The sequence below is a fragment of the Malus sylvestris genome, chromosome 9 (genome assembly GCF_916048215.2).
Source record: "Malus sylvestris chromosome 9, drMalSylv7.2, whole genome shotgun sequence".
In the NCBI taxonomy this organism is placed as follows: domain Eukaryota; kingdom Viridiplantae; phylum Streptophyta; class Magnoliopsida; order Rosales; family Rosaceae; genus Malus; species Malus sylvestris.
This window is the reverse complement of record NC_062268.1, coordinates 34,114,465-34,136,909: the sequence shown is the minus strand read 5'-3', so window position 1 is coordinate 34,136,909 and position 22,445 is coordinate 34,114,465. Positions and strand designations below refer to the sequence as shown.

The following is a 22,445-nucleotide window of genomic DNA, read 5'->3' as shown; positions in this document are numbered from 1 at the left end:
TGAATGAATTTGGTTGGTAGATTTTGATGAATTTTGGTGGATTTTTATATAATTTTTTTTATTTGAAAAAAAAGGAAAATTTTTTCCTTTGCCCTACTGAACTTGATAGCCACTTTATCCTTTCCCTATTTCGTGTCCCCTTTCACACCATCATAGCTCCATCTCTCTCTCAATTTAGCACTGCTACACCACCAGAAACCCTCAATAACGACTAGCCTTTTGTTCATTCGATTTTTTATTTATTTAGCAGATGTTCTAGTTCGCCGGCAATTGCAGCAACCTTTGAAAAGTCATCCTCATCAACCTCGTCGCCAAAATCTGTTTCATCAGCAATTTCAGCAGCATTTGAAGGAACACCGAACCCATCATCATCGACATCTGAAGATCTAGATGAAAAACAGGTTATGCACCAACACCGATATTTGGAGACGCATATGCAGAGAATACATGGCCACATTGATCGCTACCCAAGTCCTTTTCTACATTGAATTCACGTTCTAGGCACCGTCCCAAAGATTCAACAGCCGCTAAATTTTGAGGCCTATGACAGAAAGAAAATGAACCAAACTTTCCATTTGCAAAGTCTCTGCTGTTGGTAACTCAAATTTCTAGGCACCGTCACTACTCAATGTGGAGCATGCATTTGAGTTACTGACATTAGTGAATTTATTAGGATCAGTCCTTTTTGAGCTTTTCTTTCCTATGATGGAAGGAGTATTTTTTAAATTCTTATTAGACCAATGTAGCCATGTATTCTCTGCATATGCGTCTCCGGTAGTATTTGGTGTTCATCGGTTTGTCACTATGTGTGTGGCTCGAGTTGTTAGACATTTAAGGACTGCCCAGATGGAATAAGATTTGAAATCCTAGGGAGTGAGGTCGGATTCTTTTTGGTCTTGGTTATATAGGAACTGGATCCTCTCTTGAGCTCGGGATGGGGATCCTCATGAGCAGCCTATCCGGGCCGTTCAAACTTGATCCAACGGCTGCAATTATTATAACTTTTAAAGGGGCCCCTTGTTTGGAGCCGTTGAATCAAGTTTCAATGACCCGGATGGGCTGCTCAAGAAGATTTCCATCTTGAGCTCAGGAGAGGATCCAGTTCCGATTATATATACTTTTTTCTCTCAAATCTCACAAAATCCACCACTTACTGAAATCCTTCAAAATCTTAATTTTATGAATACACTTAGATTTAGATGGACTTTTTAAAATCTCTAATAAACTCTCAATGGATTACACCTAGATTTGCATGGATTCTAAAATCCTTTAAAATCTTTTAGTTGACTACACTAAGATATTAAAGTCTTTTAAAATCCTTTCAAATCCGAGTTTGACTACACCTCCTTAAGATCATATAGCCATGTATTGAAACATTGTTTATCAGAGCAGTTCCATGTTGTCAAGCTCCTGGGTTATAGGTAATTCAATTCGCTTAAGTAAACTATAATTATCTCTAGTGAACAATAATTGTCTAAGTGCATTCATATTAAAATATTAATATTTTTTTATTTTATAATATAATAAAAATATTTTTAATTTTTAATTTTGAATAATAAAAAATTGATTAAAAGTATTTGAAAATATTAAAATGTGGTTTACGCTGGAACAACATGGTTAGATATATTTTTTTTATAATTTTATAATTTTTCATTAAAGTTTTATAATTTATAATTTATATTAATGTTTTATAATTTTTTCTTAGTGGCTGACGTCACTGTAACGTCAGCCTTATGTCGCTGCCCTTAGGAGCTGGGCCTGTGGATTTTTGCCTGGTGGAGAGCTCAAACTTGCCTGGAGGCGATTGGACTAGGTTGGAGCCAATTGTTAAGGGATTAGGGCATTGAACAGCCTATGCCCAAGATAATTGCCCAACGCTGGAAATGCTCTAAGTACAGTGTTCTCTCGATTTTTCCCTCGCTTAGTTTGTGTTATTACAACTTTGCATACCTCTTTAGTTTAGTCTCACTGCTCCTACTTTAGTCTACCTGAGCTCTCAGTTTTTGGCTCTAAACTAGATAACAACGTGTTCTCTTTCTCTAAACTAGACAACCCTCAAAACTTTCATTTAATGGCAGGCAAGAAAAGTTCTAACCCTTAGAAATGAAGTCTTATTTCAGACTCTTCGAATTTGTCTTAATTTTGGATTGCATGTCTTGCCTAAGAACTACTCTAACCCTTCGAGTAAAACTCAAATTTTAAGTTCTAAACTTACCCCAACTTGCTCCAACCTTTGGGGCAAATATGAGTTAGAACTCAAAACTCATTTCTGGGCCAAATTTAGCCCAGGATTCCCCTAGGTTAATAGGGCTGGGCCACCATATATGTATATATTTTTTTTGTTTTATATTTATAAATTCATTGAATCCAACGGTTAAGATCTAATTTGATGAAACCCAATGGTAAAAAAAAATATCTAACGGTTCAAATTTAAATCTAATGACTAAAGTAATTAAAAAATAAAAAAAAATCTTTTATGTGTTTCATATTCTTTCATAGTGCTTCACGAGTTTCACGATGCCGGTTTGTGATTTTTCAATATTTGTTAGAATCTAAATATTTTTAGGTTAAAATGTTCATAAAATTAAATTATGATAGTCTACACTAGTATTTGCTTACACATTTTGTGTGTATGAACAGTATGAACACATTTTTTTAGAAAATTGAGAAGGAGAGGGGGAGAGAGAGAATGGGGGGGGGGGAGGTTTTCGTTTTTGGTTTTTTTTTTAAATTTTTTTAATTTTTTTAATTTTTTTAATTTTAAATATTTGAGATATTTTAACATCACCTGTAGGTGAGATTTCAATAAAAAACAGTCAAATTTGGACCTATGAAATTACATTATTGCCCATCATTTTTTTGTGTGATAGAAGACTAAATAGTCTTTTCACCCTTTTTTTGTTGACATAGAGGATTTCATTAATTAATTATAGTCTACATAATTTTTTCTTTTAAAAAAGTTACTTTGAGAAAAAAAAAATTAGCCTAAATTTATTCCTTAGTAATCTGGGGCTAAAATTTTAACTCAGAAGGGTTGAAGCAAAAAAATTGTTTCTAGGTTAAAACCGAAATTTTACGGGCTAAAAATTTTAGGTTTTAACCCAAGGGTTGAAGATGATCTAAAGATACTTGAGGCTAAAACCTTAACACTAATGAATTTAGCTTCAAATTAATTTATTTTTAGTCTTAAAATTTAAACTAAAGATTTAACATCCTACACAAAAGTTTCAATCATTCTCTCGCATAGATGATAAAACATTCTCACAGGTAATAATGACATTCTCGTAGAATTAAAATAATCATATTACTTAACCTTATTCAAACTTGCATGCTGAGATGCCATCTATAATAGATAACTCAAATTCGAAAAGTTTAATTATTAAGGACCATAGTGTAAAAGATAGGACATAGAAGTATTAGCTTGTAAATATTTCTACAGTCTGTTAGAGTCTATTGTTAGTATTATTTGGATAGTTAGGATTAGTTATTAGTGAGCTATCAATCATCTGTGCAGTGATGTAAATGTATAAATAATAAAGGTTGTAATCTTATTCATTCAATAAATGAAAAGATAATTTTCCTGTCATGGTATCTCTCGCCTCTGTCTAACTACCAATCCTTTTCTTCTCTCACTTCCCCTACTTTCCTCTATGCAAACCCTAAATCGTGATCATGGTGACAAATGCATCTCCATCATCTGGCTCCGCTCTTCCCTCTCCAGTCACAAATTCGTGCATTAATTCTTTTAGCACTTCTTCAATTGCACCGATTACGATCCAAAATATTGGTTCCATGGTTCCAATCAAGCTTACAACCACAAATTACCTCACATGGAGTGTGTTATTCGTTCCGATCTTCCGTCGTTACAATCTCACTGTAATCATCGATGAATCTGTGGCTGCTCCGCCCAAACTTCTTCGCGATTCTTCTGGAAATGCAATCTTGAATCCTGATTATGTTGCTTGGTATGAGAATGATCAAAATATTCTCATTTGGATCAACTCGACTCTTTATGACTCTCTGATTCCGTATACAGTTGGTGTTAATTCTTCTCGAGAGCTCTGGTTCAAGCTTGAATCGCGACTTGCTACAACTTCACAGTCTCATGTTCATGAACTTCGTTCACATCTTCACACAATCACCAAGGGTGATTATACTGCAGCTACATATCAAATTGAGGAAATCTCTGATGCTCTCACCAGTGCTGACATTCCAATTAAAGAACCTGAGCTTCTCTCTATCATTCTTCATGGACTTCCTTCTGATTATGACTCATTTGTTGATGTAATCCAGTTTTATCTTGGATCTACAACCATTGATGAACTGCATGGTTTACTACTGAGCAAAGAAATTCAGCTTGCAAATCGTAAGAAATCAACCGCCTCAGGATCTTTTCAAGAGTTTAATTTGTCTCTTGGATCTTCTGCTGGAATTCTTCCCCTACCTCCTTAAAACCCTAATTCTCAGGCGTTTCTTGCTCATAATTTCCCCAATTTCAATCAGCATCACGGTCGTGGTCAAGATTGTAATTTCAATCGAAATTTCTCAAACCCTAGGTCTAACAATCAACGTCAACATTACTCCAACAATTATTAGAGAAACAATCAGAGGAACAATTATTCGAGGAACAATCGTGGTGGTCGATTTGGTTCAACCTTCTCTGGACGCAGACTCACTTGCCAAATTTGTCGCCAAAATGTCATGAGGCTGCTGAGTGTCCTCATCGCATGAATCCTCATTTTGGCTCAAAGACTTCTCAATCCGCAATGTGTGCCAACGCTGCATCATCATCTGCTACTTCAACTTGGCTTCTTGTCTTTGGTGCAAGCTCTCATATGACTAATTCCGTTGCAAACTTGTAGAGTTCAGAACCTTACACTGGCTCTGAGCAAGTCTACATTAGTGATGGCAAAGGTTTGCCTATTCTTAGTTCTGGTTCTTCTACACTTTCTACTACTCACCATGACTTTACTCTTCGAAATGTCTTACATGTTCCTGGTTTAAAACAAGATTTGTTATCTGCTAATCAATTTACAATTGATAACTGGTGCTCAATTACTCTATATCCTTTTCACTTTATTATGAAAAATCTTTCTTCGGGGAGGATGCTTTTTAAAGCCCTGTGAGGAATGGTTTTTACCCTTTCACTGCCTCTAGTCCAACTGTTGGTAATCATCTTCTCTTGGCCGCAACAGTCAAAGCTTATTCTCAAATATGGCATCAAAGGTTAGGCCATCCATCTTTCAAACTCTTAAATAAAAAAGTCTCTAAGTCTAGTCTTCTAGTTTCATCTAGCATGACTAAGTATTTTTGTTCCAATTGTGCAATGGGCAAAAATACCAAACTTCCTTTTGTATCTAGTTCTAATACTACAACTCAACCTCTGCAACTTCTACATACAGATGTATGGGGGCCTTCATCTGTTATGTCTGTCTGAGGTTATAGATATTACCTCTTAGTTGTTGATGATTACACAAAGTACTGCTGGTTTTTTCTTCTCAAGTGTAAATTTGAGGTTTTTCAAACCTTTATTGAATTCAAAGCATTGGTTGAGAATATGTTGCATACTTCTATTGTTGTCTTGAGATCGGATTCTGGTGGAGAATTTTTAAGTTCTAGTTTTACTCAGTTTCTTAAGACTAATAGTATTCATCACCAACTAAGTTTCCCTCACACACCAGAGCAAAATGGTTGTGCTAAGCACAAACATCGACATTTGGTTCAGATTGCTCGCACTCTCCTCATTGCATCTAATGTTCCTTACATTTATTGGGTTAAAGCCTTTTCAACAGCAGTGTATCTCATTAACCGACTGCCTACTATGACCAGATCTTCTCTTTGGGAACAGTTATTCCACAAACCTCTATCATATGCCACTCTCAAAGTGTTTGGTTGCCGATGTTTTCCCTGGCTAAAACCTTATACAACATCCAAATTAGAACCTAGAAGCAAACCTTGTGTCTTTCTCGGTTATAGCTTGAACCATAAAGGATATAGATGTCTTGGTTTTTTTAACCAGGCGAGTTTATATATCTCGCCATGTTATCTTTGATGAATCTCATTTCCCATTTCATCACATTCCTGCCATCTCTTCCCCATATAATTCCCCAACCTCCTCACCCTCTTCAATCCCATCTACCTTAGTGTTTCTTATTCTAGGTGCTTCCCCAACATCACCATTTCATTTCACTTCATCTCTTTCTGCACTTATATTACAACCTGCCAGTTCTTCTAATTTTGCAAATGTCCTGTCTTCTGCATCTATATTACAACCTGCCAGTTCATCTAGTCCTGCACCCTCTGTCTCTCCCACAAACACTCATGCTATGCAAACTCGATCTAAGTTTGGTATATTCAAACCCAAAGCCTATGCAGTCACTAAACATCAATTCCATTCTTATCTCACTGAGGATTTCTTTCCTACTACTTACTTACAGGCTTCAAAACACTCTCATTGGAGACAGGCTATGTAAGAGGAATATAATGCTCTTCTCTCTACTGGCACTTGGTCTCTTGTTCATTCCCATCCTTCACAGAATCTTGTGGGCTACAAATGGATCTTTCGAATCAAAAGGAAAACTAATGGCACTATAGACAAGTATAAAGCTAGGCTGGTTGCTAAAGGCTTTCACCAGCAAGCAGGATTAGATTACACTGATACATTCAGTCCTGTTGCCAAGCCTGTTACAATTAGGCTTCTTCTTACTTTAGATGTCCAAAATAATTGGTTTCTTGACCAATTAGATGTCAGTAATGCTTTTCTCCATGGCTCTCTGTCTAAAAATGTATTCATGCAACAACCATATGGTTTTCAGGATCCTACTAGGCTTACACATGTTTGTCATCTTCATAAGTCACTTTATGGTTTGAAACAAGCTGCCCGAGCTTGGTATGAAAAGCTGCAAGGTGCACTTTCCTCTATGAGTTTCATTGGTTCTCAGAATGATCATTCCTTGTTTGTTAAGAATGCTCATACCTTGGTGTTTGTTTTAGTCTATGTAGATGACATCCTGGTTACATGACCATTTTCTCAGGTATGCAAGGACACTATTGCTCAACTCAGTGCCTTATTCCCTATCAAAGATCTTGGTCCATTATACTTCTTTCTTGGCATCGAAGTAAAAGGGTCATCCTCTGGCATTCTGATCTCTCAGTCAAAGTATATTATGGAATTACTCAAGAAAGCTAAACTGGATGGAGAAAAGCCTTGTCCCACACCTTTGAGCACTTCAACATTGGATCACACTTCTCCTCTGTTATCTAATCCAGAAGAATATAGGTCTCTTGTGGGTGGTTTACAATACTTAACCTGGACACGACACGATCTGTCTTTTACAGTTAATCTTGTCTGTCAATATATGCACAGTCCCAGAGAATCTTATCTTCAAGCTGTAAAACGAATTCTGAGATATCTTAAGGGCTCTCTTGATTTGGGGTTATGGTTCTCTAAATGTTCTACACCTCTCAGTATTAGTGCATTCTTTGATGCCGATTGGGCTTGCTGTGCTTTAGACAGAAGATCAACTGGTGGATATTGCATCTTTCTGGGCAATTCTCTCCTTAGCTGGAGTGCAAAAAAACAACCAACAGTGGCTTGATCATCCACTAAAGCTGAGTACAGATCCTTAGCCAATACGGCAGCTGAAATCACCTGGTTGTGTAAACTTTTAGTTGATGTTCACTTGGTTCTTCCCTGTTCTCCCAAACTGTGGTGTGATAATATTTCTGCTTTGTCTTTAGCTAAAAATTCTATATTCCATGCTAGGACTAAGCATGTTGAAATAGATTATCATTATATTAGAGAAAAAGTGCTTTGCCGTGCTATTTTAGTTCATTTCATCTGTTTTCAAGACCAAGTTGCAGATATACGTACAAAGTCCTTGCCCAAGCCCAAATTTTTGCTTCTCAAAACCAAACTCTCTCTTCGGTTCCCTCAGCTCGGTTTGAAGGGGGATATTAAGGACCATAGTGTAAAAGATAGGACATAGAAGTATTAGCTTGTAAATATTTCTACAGTCTGTTAGAGTCTACTGTTAGTATTATTTGGACAGGTAGGATTAGTTATTAGTGAGCTGTCAATCATCTGTGTGGTGATGTAAATGTATAAATACTAAATGTTGTAATCTTATTCATTCAATAAATGAAAAGATAATTTTCCTATCACTAATTTTTTGTTATATGTATGTTTTAGCATATGCCAACCTTAATTATGATGAGCAGCTGAATTTTTTGTTTTTTTTTTCTCATGGTGCACTTAAATTTGTAGATCATCATTGTATCTTATTAAATGCATTTGAAACTGAAGAACTTATTCAATTTTTTTAGCGATTCAGAAATTGCTCTCTCATTCGCTAAAACTGTCATTTATTTACATTACCAACTTTTTTTTATTCATATTGTAAGAGAGAAGCATATATATCAAAAAATGAAGAAGAAAGCTCTGAAGTGACAATCAAGGAAGTTCAAAAGTGCTTATTAGTATATATGTGTAAATAAGGTTGTAAACATAGTTGTACATATTTGTGTAAATAGCGTTGTAAACATTTTTGTAAATGTATAAATTGGATTGTAAACCCCGATGTTGAACACATAATATAGTTGTACACATATATAGAATTTTTTGCATGTTTTATACACTTCTAAAACCCGCATTAATATGACATATGAGAAAATGTATTAAATTTTTTTAATTATTGTATTGTATGGATTCTATTAATGCATCAATTGTAAATCTTGAAAATTTATTTTAATTGATTTCCTTTTGAAAATGGGTCAATACAAATATCATTTTTGTTTTTAAAACAATACGTATATCATTTATAACAAAAGAAACATATGGATTGGAGAAAGAGAAAGTCTCACATTGCCATGTCAACTAATAAACTAACATTTGAGATTTATTTTTTGACGTCTTTACTGGAGATGATCTAATATGCCAATTTTCGAAGAAATTTATACTTGACCAAAATTGGATAAATTTCATAGGGGCTCATACAATACCTAAAACAAAATATATACCAGTAACTGTTTCTCGGTAAGTGAGAAGGAATCGGTTGCGCGCGAGCTCCACCATTGTAGCGTGGTGCCTTCTTCTTCAATTGCGCTCAGGTCTGTAATTTTAGGATTAGGGTTAGGGTTTCGCATAAAATAATCCAGGCACAAAATCTGCGAAGCTGGAGAGGCACGGAGACCACCTGGAGTCCCAGCGCGTCTCGCAGCCTGGGACTTTCTCTTCCTCTTCGCCTTGGCCCTCCGTCGATGCTCACCACAACAACCATCTTATCCACCACAATCACCACCAGGATTCCAACCACTACGACCACCACCACCATGGCAACCATTCTAATGGCCCCTTCCATCCGGTGCCTTTTTCTGTACGCAGAAGGGCTTGGTCTCAGCATAATCAAGGACTCTCTCCAGGTTTGTATATCAATTCTATATCAATTTCTTTTACATACATTTGTATTTGCCTTAATTCTCTGTTTGGTAGGTTAGAAAATGCAGGAAAATAGTCGAACCGAAACAATGTATTGGTGGAGGCTGACAATAAGTTAAGCTAGTGACCAATTTTGCACTGATCAAAATGAATATGAACAAAAGTTAGTATATTACATACATTTGCATTTTCCTTACTGCTCCGTTTGGTAGGCAACAAAATGCAGGAAAATGGTCGAACCCAAACATTGTATTGGTGGAGTTTGACAGTAAGTTAAGCTGGTGACCAATTTTCCACTAATCAAAATGAATACAAAAGTTACTAATTATTACATACATTTGTATTTTCCTTAATGCTCTGTTTGGTAGGTAAGAAAATGCAGGAAAATAGTCGAATCGAAACAATCTATCAGTCGAGGCTGACAATAATACTGCCATATATTGCTAATGTTACTCACTTTTGCTGTTTATCATCTAGGGAAAGTTTTTCTCTATGTTTAGCAGAATCCTTTTAAAACTCATGGAAACCGCATTGGTGTTTTAGTTTCAAGTTTATTTATTGTATCCCCTCCAAAGCTATTTTTGTTGTAATACCGCTGTTTCTCTCATTTGGTAGTTTTTGTCTTTCAGATAACATTGAAAGCGCCCTACATGTTAAACTTTATGTTGCACAGGTTTCCCGAATAGCGACAGAGGAACTTGTAAGTAATAGGTCCCCTTGAGCTGTCAAAATGTCTTTAGTATTCGTTTTGCTACACAATCTACCAAAAATGGCTGTGCCCTTGAGCTGTCAAAATTTCTTTAGTATTCGTTTTGCTTGGGAGCAGCCTCTCCATAAATGGGGGTAAGGCTAGCCGACATTCACCTCTCCCAGACCCTGCGTAAAGCGGGAGCCTTGTGCACTGGGTACGACCTTTTTATTCGTTTTGCTACACAACCTACCAAAAATGGCTGTGTTTTAGTGTGTTTTCTCTTTCAAATTCATGCATTGGTCTTGTAACTGTTAATTCTATAAAATGACATTTTTTTTCCTCCTTCTAAATGTTAGATTCGCCCCTTGTTTGAGCAATTTGGAAGCGTTATTGAGGTTGTGATTTTGCGGGATAAGAGGACTGGCCACCAACAAGGTACCTCAATCGTTATGGGGTGGGGTGGGGTGGGGTGGGTGAAGGATAGAATCTTGGTCCAATTCCCCTTGTTAGCAGTGTTTAAAATATCAATATAGGTGGAAATATCGATATGTAAATTTATGGAAATATCGATGCTAATATTAATATCGGTTGCCTTCGACGGAAATTATGGTAATTGGCAATGAGGTGGGTATATCAATTCATTTAGATTTAGTCAAAATTAGAGAAAAAAATTCAAAAGTTCGAAATCTGCAATGGGTTTCGGCAAATTTTTTGTAGTGAATTGGTAAATATCATCGATATTCATTGATTTTCTTTTATCTCGCCGATATAGGGTGAAGTTTGCATTCACCCCCTTTCCATACCAATCCTTGATTTTTTGGATATTGACGGAAATATCGACAATTTCGTGGATATATTAAACACTGCTTGTTAGTGCAAGCAACGAAATGATGTTTCTGTTTCTCTGTCTTCGGAGGGGCTGATAAGAGCACCCATTTGCTCATGTTTCCCCTATAACCAAGAAAAAATATTATTTCCAAAATTCTTCAATAGTGATGGTTGCTGTGTTTGGGGTAGTCAAGTTTAAAAAAATGAACATTTTTTTGCTACCACCATTTGTGTTTGGGTGTTTGTATTTCCACAACTATAAAAGTAAGCAAACAGATTTAGGTTGCTCCTGCAGGAACTTGTTTTGTGAAATTTGCAACACAACATGAAGCAGACAGGGCCATTACAGCTTTAAATAATCAGCACTATTTTCCTGGGGTGAGTTTAGTTGCTGCTGGATGAACAAAATAGATGTCTATTGATGTCATTCATCATGTTATTAAGTTTCCTGTTTGTCATAATTTCTTTGTCCAGGAAGCCTTCCCGATGACAGTTAAATATGCCGATGGGGAATTGGAACGCCTTGGTAATTTTCTATTGTTTAAGGAATTATTATGGAACCATTTTATGGATTGTAAACCAGCAACTCAGTATCCTACGAATTGTTAGATCTGTGTTCTTAATCTGTAAGAGTTTCTAGAGTAACTGCGATACAAATTTTTTTATTAGTTCCATTCACTAATAAGCATGCCCAAATTCATAAATAAAAAATGAAATAATTTTTTCAAATTTATGCCATAACTTTGGCTTTGCACCTCTGTTTTGCACACACTTTGTGTTTCTAAAAATTTGGTTGATATGCATCAAACAAGCTTATACTGAACATCAAAGTTATGTGGAAAAAAAAATACTGATTTGATATGTGTCAAACAGGATCCATAATGAATATAAAACTGGGTGGATTTTTATCCTATTAAGAACTTGTGAGACATATACAGTATTGAAATAATGCAATTTGCTTTTTTTCTTCATTATCACATTCTTGTCTCATAGATACATCATTTTGATGCAAAATAATTTGATAATTATCTGTTTTATGGGCATTCTGGTTCAATTTACTTAATTTCATATTCATCAAGGGTCTTGTTAGATACAGATGGACCACTGTGTTTTAAGAGCATAAGCGTATGTGAACCGTACGTACAGAATGAAAGCTATGTTATTTTCACTTTGCTTTGAGAAAATATAGTAGTTACCAGAATGAATTTTTTGATATTTAAAAGGGCACGAACATAATTTAAAAGAAATATTAATGTAAACCATAGATTTTGGTTGATGAAACAGTAAATGAGAGACCTATTAAAAAAGGAGAAGCATTGGACCGCTGCCAAAAGAAATGGTTGTGGCTCTAATTTTCTGTTTACTTTTTTATTACTTGAGGTTCCACAATAAATTATGCTTACATGCTATTCGATTGTTTGAAATTTTGCTTCTGTATAACTCGAGGGTTATAATTAATTATTTAGATAAAATGCTAAAGAGAAAATTAAATGTATGGAAAGTCCCAGTGACATTTCGAGTAGATAGATATGAATATTAAGATATGCTCCAAAATTTTGTTATCCTGACCCCTCATTTGATATAGATTGAATGAATGAACTTTTCTTGAAATTTAGAGGTTTCATTATTGATTATGATTGCTGAACTTGGGAAAGATTTAGTTGTTTTTTCGTTAACATGAAAGTCTGGGATCTTGTCAAGTTAAAATCCACCACCCTTTTAAATAAAAAATAATCAAGATCGGTGTATTTATTTGGTTATAAATGAAAAGGAATGCAACAGTTTCCATTGTGCTTGAGAAGGCATGAATTCCAATTTGAAGTTTGGTGACCCCAGATGTGGTTACGACTTATAGTATATTTTGTAGGAGAGGAAATACTTTCTTTATCCTTGTTTATGTGTGGCTAGAGAATGATAGAGTATCTTCTAAAGTGCGTTTGAATTTTAATAATGATGATAGAATGTGCATTATGTGTTTGCAATTTACGGATTTAGGTTGCGTTTTGGATTGTTTTTCTCTGTGATGAACGCGCTTCCAGATCAATCTGCAGGCCATATTAGGATGTTAATAGAACCTTTTAGTGCCTTTAACAAAAGTTGCGGAGTAAAACACTCTGTATGAAACACTCCCATTTGGGCCCTTTATAATCTTCAGCTTCTGATGACTTTTTCTTTTCTTGTCCTCTTGGTAGAGACACTTGGTAAAGTGTATGTTAATGGCCTTAACAAGGAAGCTTCGTGGAAAGAAGTTGAGGATGTAAGGTCTATGTTTGTTGAAATTTATTTATCCCATTCCACCTAAATAATTCCTTCATGTAATATCAGTACAACCAATATATATGTTAATATGTATCATGCATGTGTGCACATATCCTTTTTTATTTTTTATGTTTTATGCATGTACATCTTTTCCTGTAGATATACTTGATTATTATGCACTCATGCATACTACTTGCAGTGAAAGAACAATGTTTTCCAAACCCATTTTTGGTTATATACTCCCTCAACTATTTTCAAGATGATCATTATATGGTGTTGTGTATGTCAGATATTTTCACCATACGGTCTTGTTTTAGATGTCTACATTTTGCGTGATGAGCTGAGGCAGAGTCGAGGTATGTCCTTTGTATTTCTCTATTCTTTGTAACTTGAGTCACATGTAGATTGAACATATCTTACATTGTAGGCGCTGATTATGCTTGGCTCAAAAACCGAAAGATGTCCTGGGTTCTGTTTGACATCACAATAAGTGAAGCCATTCTGATTTGTATGCTTGTTAATTTACTTAAAAGGGCACAACTGTGTTTTTTTTGCTTGTTAATTTACTTAAAAGGGGGGGAGGGGTACTGGTTTGTATGCTTGTTAGTTTACTTCAAAAGAAGGAACCGATTTGTATGCTTGTTAATTTTCTTAAAAGGGTGGAATTAGTTAGTGGGCTCTATAGCCAATAGCATCACCGACAACACATCAATTGGGATGTATACAAATTTCAAACATTGTTCCCATTTACATTGTAATAATGGTGAACTAGTCTCGTTCTTTGATTTAGTCATTGCATATTTTGTAAAATCATTGAAATATTTTTATGGAAGCACTATTGCTGATAACCTGTTTCTGTCTCCTTGATGTGGTTAATGTTATTTTTATTTTTATTTTTTGTTAGGGTGTGGATTTGTAAAGTTTTCCCAGATAGATATGGCTCTGGCAGCAATCAAAGCATTAAATGGAACCTTCATTATGAGAGTAAAGCTTTTCTATTTCTTACTAGCATTTATCAGTAGTCTGATAAAACTTGGTAGGCATCAACTAGTTTGATTCTTCTTTTCTATGTTACTTCAGGGTTGTGCTCAGCCGCTTCTTGTTCGTTTTGCGGATCCTAAGAAACCAAAGGGAATAGATTCAAGGTTGTAGTCTTCTGTAATTTTCTTTGACTTGTCTGCATATGCAGGGAGATTTTAAATAGAGATCTCTCATTTTAAGGAAAAAGGGATGCATGTGGGGCCCATCTCCCAATGATTCAAGCGATCCATTTTGTAGATTCCATTGTAGGATGACCTTACAAAAAAATTGGCCAAACCAATAACCCCTTTGTTGATATGACCATGATTAAATAAATATATTTAGCATAGTGTTTTGCTAAAATGTTCATATGATGATGGTAATAATTCAAATGGCTAAGCAAAGAGATGATCCTTGAAGGGAACCCTTTTGTAGATTCCATTGTAGGATGACCTTACAAAAAAATTGGCCAAACCAATAACCCCTTTGTTGATATGACCATGATTAAATAAATATATTTAGCATAGTGTTTTGCTAAAATGTTTATATGATGATGGTAATAATTCAAATGGCTAAGCAAAGAGATGATCCTTGAAGGGAACCCTAACAGATGGACAGTTTGGGTGATTGGACCAAATTGCTGGAGTAACAAACCCCCCCACCCCACCAAACACACACACACACACAGAGTATATATATGCATACATGTTCTCTTTCCTGACCTGTGTTCCCAGACTGGTTCTTGACCACACTTTTTGGCAAAAAATAATCTGATGGATGGATCAGGTTTACACACACATGTATGGGTATAATTTTATAAACAGTCACCCAAAGCCACAAGCAACTTTCTAGATTTGGTTAAAGTAAACAGAAATGCTGGCTGACAAAGAGGTGTATGTTGATGTATACAGTACTGGATGACTGATTATGTACTGGTTTGATATTGAGTAGTTAATCCCAGACGCAATTTTCTAAACATTCTTTTTCTCTAGGGGAAATTTTGGATTTAGCAGCGGGAACATTGGACCCCACTCTCAAGAACCATTTAGGTATGCATCTGTCTTTGTGCATCTTACCCCCTTTTTTTTCATTTTGTTTAGTACCATGCTTGAGTTTTCGTTTTCTGCTTTACTTGGTGCAGGCTAGTATCTGATCATGGTGATCCCATGGGAGGGCATAATTTTCATAGTGCACCGTATCCTGTTCAGCAAACTTCAAACCCACCTATTCCCCAATTGGCAAACCCAGAACCCCTAGCTTCCATTGTCATGCCACCACCACAGTTGTGTAGGATGCCTTTACAACAGACACAGAATACACAGAGATCTTCTCAGACTTCTCAAGTAGAAGCTAATGAGACCCAGAAGCAGCATCTGACACAGCCATCTGGGCAAATTATTGGGCAGCAGCAAAGTTCTCAGGTTAGTACGCAACAATGATAAATTGATTGGAATGCGAAGTTTATCAGTGATTGAACAGGTCAGCGTTTGTAAAGGATAATTTCATGAGCATTGTTTCACAAAAATGTCATGTGGCCGTTGCTTGTGACACCCTGTGTATTCATTGAATTGTTTGCTTAGACACTCCGCAACTACAAGAATCACGTCTATCTTGTTAAAGGTTTAATTAGCATGCATGTGCAAGGGAGTAATCTCATTTCTTTTGGTAAATAAAAGTCAAGTAGGAGGTTTTTAGTTGTTTTTTATTGATTTGGATGAATGGTTTTTAGTCATTCCTGGAGCTTTTTATTGGCGGATACAAACTTTGTGTGAATGTATGTTCAGTTGTTCTGTGGGGTTTATTATATGATACAAGATTGGCAGGGCACACACTAACAATGATTTTGTGACTTTGTGCAAATTCGTTTCTGCCATGCTGTAATATTGGGAACTGTGCAACTATGTTGGTTTTTTTATGGCTTCAATTATCTCCACAAACTGGATGCAATCCTCAGACAGTTGCTAGCAATTCTACCTCACCTGCATTGGCTTCAAGTCATGAAACTGCAGTTCCTCTAGAGTGTGACTGGAGTGAACATACCTGCCCTGATGGATACAAGTATTACTACAATTGTGAAACTTGTGAAAGCATAGTATGTTTCAGTCCTTGACCATCTTCATCATGTCTTTTAGGTTTCTTAGTACCAGAAGATATGGTTGATGTCTTATAAAAAAGAATAGGGATCATACGATTAATGTATGTGCTATCTGGTCTGCAGTGGGACAAGCCTGAGGAGTTTGCTTTGTTTGAGAAACAATTACAGACGCAGACACAGACACAGCCGCAAAATTCCTCTCACCATCTTCAATCTACATCGGTTCTTTCTATACAACAAAGTGATCAAGCACAGGTAGAGATTCAGACACATGCCTTCCATCAGACACTCCAACTTCAGAAACCTTCCTTGTCTTCAACGGTTTGTATTCATTTTCACGTAACTGATTTTTGAGATGTTGGTTTCTCCATTGTAGTGTAAATTGAGTGTCTTGTCGCCTTAAGCATCATACCTGTACAAATCAGCAGCTAGTATAAGAATTGCCCAAATAGAAATTGTGTCTACCACTATACGCGCTTTGAGTATAAAGCTTCAATTGTGTCTACCACTAGAAGTGCTTTGAGTATAAAACTTCAATCTGATTATGTTTTGAAATGGTTTTGTTTCTACCATGCACTCATTGTGTAAGAATGGAGAATTTCTGTTCAGGAATTCCCAAAGGCCTTTATAGTGTAAATAACGATATAGGCTGATGTGTTATTGATGTTGTGATTTTGCAGGAACTTGATCATTTGCAAATCCAGCCACAAACTAGTCCTCTAGTTGGCCCAACCTGAGTTTGACAGGTATAGATTTTGTACTTAACAATGCCTCGGCTTATAAGTGTCTTTTACGTATCACATTTGAATAAAAAACAATGCAGGAGAAACCAAGGGCTTGCTGTATATTTGCCTTTATGACTCGTCTTCTTTTATAGGGTCTATCTGGGGATATTGCTCCGAAAACTCTGGATTCAGAGAGGTAGACAGGAAAAGAATGGGGTCCCACAGAGTCCTCTAGTTCTGTTCCGGCCCTCCTACTTAGTTCCTGTTCATAAAGTTCAGATCATTCTTCTTGTTTCTTATGCAGAATGGTCAATTTTCTGTTTCTAGAGAAGACAATTGCAAGCCTGTCCGGTCTGAGGGAACCATTAGTTAGCTGTTGGAAGATTTGCAAGATCCTGAAATTTTGTGTTCACTCCCTCCGCCCTCATTTCTTCAATCGTATTTAATCGTTTCTCAGTTTATCTTCATATTTAAGTTGCTTCTGTAGGCAAGAGGAATTCAAGAAGCGTTTAGTTGGTGAACAATAGTGGTGTAAGCTTAGAACAGGGGGTCTTCTACCTATTAGACACATGTATAAAAATGTACCCACCCAAGCTTTAACTATGGTGGGTTGTTAGTGTCGTGCAATCGACGCGTTACTTGCCCGGAGATTTGTACCATAGTCCAGTTATTTTACAGATGAACTGAAGTAATTATTCCCAATTAGAAAGTTAATCTTTGGCCCTCACTGCCCCATATGATGTGAACACAACAATTTTGTTATACATCTTTTCGCTGAACTTTTTGAAGATTTTACCCAAACCGATCGTATTTGTTCTTACACATCTTTGCCAAAAAGGAAAAGAAGCAAGGGGTACGAGTGTGGAAACACATTGTCACTAGATGCAAAGCGGATTCTTCACCAACTAGAGAGGAGATATTTGGTGAAATCCCTTGTAGGTGTGTTTTTTAGGTATATCTAGGTATGTTTAAGGTCATATTACGGAGGACTCGTTAAATCAGTTATAATTTGTTTGATGGTATTTACCATTTAATGTTCTTTATTCTATCAGTAAATGAAGCGAATATGAAGGTGGTGTGACTTTGCTTGTGAATGTATATCATAGCTTATTAATTGATCTGTTCCGTGAAATTAATCTTATTTTACCCCTTAAATTGGTTTTGTCTTACTTTATCCTATAAAATTACCATTTTAGTCTCATTTAGTCTATAAGTTCGTCTCTTGTGAATTAATGTCAAAGCGTAATTTCAGCCGTTAGATTAAATGAGTAGATTAAATTAAATTTTGAAACAACCTAGTTTCGAAGGACAAATTATTTAATAAGCCTTTAATCTTTGCAGAGAGAGAGTCGACATTGACATTTTCCCCACCTATTGTTATTCAAATTCAATGAACCGAATATGTAGGGTGAGATTTGACAGCATAGATTGTCCAACGTAGGGGTGGGGAGAGAGAATTCTTGTAAAATACGCATACGCGTACATAGTTTGGGGCTAGCGCGCATTATAATGTCACAAAATCTTCAAAAATTGCAGCCCTTTTTTCTAGGATAAAGATTTTATGTGAATTCCCATGAGAAAATGTTTTTACTTTACCTCAATAAAATCAATATTCTACTTCAATGAATCTGAACTATAAAAAAATAATTTATATTTGAGTGCACAAAAAAGGGATTTGGATCCTCTCCCCTGAGCTTAAGGAGGGGATCCTTCTGACCAAAACACGTGGACCGTTAGATGAAAATTTAACGATTATAATTATTATAACTTCAAAGGGACCCTCCTGTTTGTAGCCGTTGGATTTTCATCCAACGATCTAAGTGTCTTGGTCAGGAGGATCCTCTCCATAAGCTCAGGAGAGGATCCAAATCCACAAAAAGAGAGCACATTTGTTTAGTTAACGTGGTTATGCTCATGTCTACACTTTTTAGTATAATTACATAAAACTTGTTAAATACGAAGTTCTGGAAACAGATTCCTAAAGAGTATAAAAATGGTTATAAAGAGAGAAGTAAGAGGCTCCTACTTAACAGTGGGAGTGGAGACTGTCCAAAACCTAACCCTCAAATCATGACTGCGCGCGGTGCTGTTACTACTAGTACCCAAATGAAATCAATGCACATTCCTTCACCAAGAAAAACAAAGATATAAGGACAAACAAGGGGTCTGAAGAATTAAATATACAACAACCCATTTTTTTTCTCTTTACCATAATCTTTAACTTTACATCCCCCAACCCCACCTCTCTTTCTCCTCTTCCACACGAGAAAATTTTAATTGTGACAGGAATACAAGTGATACATTATATGTTATTAATAGAAGTGGTAAGAATTTTTATTTTTTAAGTTATTAACTTTTTAGCACATATATCCCATAATTTGTATAGTGACATGTGATGTACAATCCCATGTATCAGTCACATTGAAAAATTTCTCATTCCACACTAGAGATTTTACAGTGTGACTAGCACATAAGATGGTACACCACGTATCACTATACAATTAGTGTGATATGTGTGCTAAAAAGTTAATAACTTAAAAAATAAAATTTTTCACCACTTAACGTAAAAGCACATAGTGTACCACTCGTGTTCCATTCACAATTAAAAATTTCTCCTTCCACACAAAACGAAAACAACGAAAAAAAAAAAGAACAAATATAAAGAAAAAGAGGTTAACTAGCTACTGCCTAGTAGTACCTGCAAAGTCCATGTTCTATCCATATTACAAAACATAATCATCATCTGGATCACCATCTTAACACAGAAAGTCAGTAAGCAAGCTAAATTAGTACATAATTAAGTAGCTCTAATGGGAGGATCTCACTATCTCATGATGATAATATCCATATCTTTATGTCTATATATATATATATATATGGGCATACATCTACTGCTCTTGCTTAAGCATATGAGAGGGGACTATGTCTTGAAGAAGGCCATGGTCAGCTAACAAAGCAGAACCGGTTGCCGGAGAGCAAAACCGCCTTTCGGGATGAACGAGGCCGGTGGTAGTACTAGTAGCATTTGTTAGAGACGACGAAGAGCCGTTCACATGATAATTACCAAAATTAAAAGGTGCTGATGAAGGCGGAGAGGAGTTATCTGCAAACGGCTCTACTTGTTGATAGTGATGAGGAAATAGGGTTCTTGTGGGGATTAATGGCATGGCAAAATTATTAGGTGCAAAAGGAGAAGCAGAAGCAACAGAAGAAGCTGAAGTGAGAGTTGGGCGAGGCAAGAGTGGGCTCGGATGAGTGTGTTGGCCTTCATAAGTAGTCACAACAATGCTCGGATCGTCGAAAGATCGCTCCACTCGTTTCTTCACGTTACATGATGCACTTGTGCACCGATAGTAACTCCTACAAAACATATCATCATTTCATCACATCACCAAAATTTAATCATGAAATATATGTAAATGAGATTCTGATCGAAACCCCATTATTAAATTATTCTCCTGGTTTTGATTAATTCAAACCAAAAGTGCAGATGGAAGTGATTAATTTGGCACTGAAGTTTTGGTACCTGGGAAAGGGGCTATTTTTGACAGCTTTCTGGCCGTACTTTCTCCATCTGTAGCCATCTTCCAGATGATCAACTTCGCTCTTTGTCATGAATGCAAATCTGGGCTCTCTCTGCCTCTTCTGACTCGCCTTCTTGGCTTTCAACCTTTTCTCCCAACACAAGAAATTACAAAAGCATTAATATCTCGCTCTTCACCAGGCTTTTGATTAAATTTGACTTTGCCCTTTTACCCAAAAATCCCAAACTTTCAATCTCCAAGAAAACCCATTTCTATCTTGATCTGTAACGAAATGGGTCTCTCTCAAACACAAAACTTTAAGCTAAGAAAAGCAAGAAATTAATTGATTAAAAAGTAAAATAAAAACTCACTCTTTCTTGGTATTTTTTTGCTCATCATGTTCTTCTTCTTCATTATTTTCCTCTTGGTCTGCGGCAGCTTTATGATCAGTATGTTCTTCGTTCACTGCCTCGCTTGATTCCGACGAAACCGACGAAGAGTTTGGTGTTGCAGGCTGCTGATTCAAAGAGGAGTAGTCAGCAGAGAACTGGTCTTTTCCTCCCATTGTGGAAACTAATGAAGGCAGGACTGTAGATGGTGTTTGCGGCAAATAATCAAACAGGGAAGTGGGACAATAGTCCTGTCCAACCCCAGCCCCCAAAAGCTCCATAAACCCTAAAGATGAACTCTTTTCTCCTTCACAGAAATCAAACATGCTTGCAAATGGTGATGTGGAAAATCCGCATCCTCCTCCTCCTCCATTCATATTGTTGTCCTCCCTCTTCACAACATCCTTCTTCACATCCATAGCTCACTCTCAGTACTCAAACTACTATCTATACTTCATCAAATCCTAGAAAGAGAGAAAAACAAAGAGAGAGAGAGAAAAAAAAGTGGGTTTTGTTTGTCTTAGAGAGAGAGAGAGAGAGAGAGAGATATAGAGAGTGAAAGTAGGGTAGGGTTTCATCTGGTTTATAAGATTTTTGAGAGATATAGAGGAGAGAGAGAGCTTTTGGGGGTTAGGGATTTGAGAGTGAGCGTTTTTGGCTGGCCTCAAAGATTGACCGGCAATTGGAGATCATGGGTTTTGTACGGAGAAAGGCAGAGTTTGCAGTGGCAAAAAAATTTGAACGCAATGGTTCCGACAAAACGGTCGACCCTCATACTTAGACCTTTGACCGGTTAACCCGTTTATTTTATTAATTCATGTAATGTGAACGGGGGTTTCGTTGCACGTGACCTTCTTACGGCTACACAGATTACATGCTGTGAACTTCTCTTCTTCTAATCATCTTTTGATTATTTGATAATTTAATTTCGTAATTCTCGTCGACATAATTAAATTTAAATATAGTCAAAGCAAAAACCATATTATAAAAATGGAGGAGATTTAATTAATGGAAAGGTAGTGGCGTTTTGTAATTGGTGCTGCAGGTAAAGTATAAAGATGAGGATATGTTATATCCTCGATGAATTAATAATTAACTAGAATAATACTTATGGGATCGACTTCATTAACCTATATTACTTTATTTGGAGATTATACTGAATTAGACAGTTATTATTTTACAGAAATTCCAACTTATTAAACACTAGCACTATAGCTTGCTATCTTTTATATATGGTAGGCGGACGACGTTTATGACTGATTCAATTTTTTTTTATTTTAAGAAAAAAAGAATTTGTTGGTGGCTGTGTCACGTTTGTTCATGTTTTTTTAGCCTAAAAGATTCACAGACGTCCGTTTTCTCAGGGCTTACTATCTCATATAAATTAGGTCGACGATGTCTTTCATCGGTTCAAAATGTTAAAATTAGGATATATTTAAGTGAGAAATGCTAAAGAGAACATTTTAAAAGTGAGATTC

General features: G+C 36.2%; 2 protein-coding genes across 10 annotated transcripts; one reads left to right on the top strand and one right to left on the bottom strand.

The window, feature by feature from the left end:
* The first annotated feature begins 8,977 nt into the window (after positions 1-8,977).
* Positions 8,978-17,781, top strand: LOC126582323 (flowering time control protein FCA-like). 9 transcript variants are annotated; one of them, XM_050246447.1, is made up of 16 exons: positions 8,979-9,420; positions 10,066-10,136; positions 10,484-10,562; positions 11,251-11,333; positions 11,430-11,481; positions 13,148-13,212; positions 13,504-13,570; positions 13,642-13,722; positions 14,119-14,198; positions 14,295-14,359; positions 15,227-15,283; positions 15,376-15,655; positions 16,189-16,326; positions 16,453-16,650; positions 17,010-17,075; positions 17,207-17,781. In XM_050246447.1, exons 5-15 carry the CDS (start codon positions 11,442-11,444, stop codon positions 17,064-17,066), a joined length of 1,128 nt encoding a protein of 375 aa, XP_050102404.1. In that variant the 5' UTR covers positions 8,979-9,420; positions 10,066-10,136; positions 10,484-10,562; positions 11,251-11,333; positions 11,430-11,441; the 3' UTR covers positions 17,067-17,075; positions 17,207-17,781. The 9 variants fall into 9 exon arrangements, with proteins under 9 accessions (XP_050102403.1, XP_050102402.1, XP_050102404.1 ...); XM_050246446.1 differs by lacking the exon at positions 13,642-13,722 and having other exon boundaries at positions 8,978-9,420; positions 16,453-16,584; positions 17,359-17,781; XM_050246445.1 differs by lacking the exon at positions 13,642-13,722 and having other exon boundaries at positions 8,978-9,420; positions 16,453-16,584; positions 17,153-17,781.
* A 1,932-nt stretch (positions 17,782-19,713) lies between these two features.
* LOC126582322 (WRKY transcription factor 23-like) lies at positions 19,714-21,655 on the bottom strand. The gene is made up of 3 exons (XM_050246438.1): positions 20,950-21,655; positions 20,581-20,724; positions 19,714-20,414 (listed from the first exon to the last, which is right to left on the bottom strand). Exons 1-3 carry the CDS (start codon positions 21,384-21,386, stop codon positions 19,943-19,945), a joined length of 1,053 nt encoding a protein of 350 aa, XP_050102395.1. The 5' UTR covers positions 21,387-21,655; the 3' UTR covers positions 19,714-19,942.
* Positions 21,656-22,445: the final 790 nt, after the last annotated feature.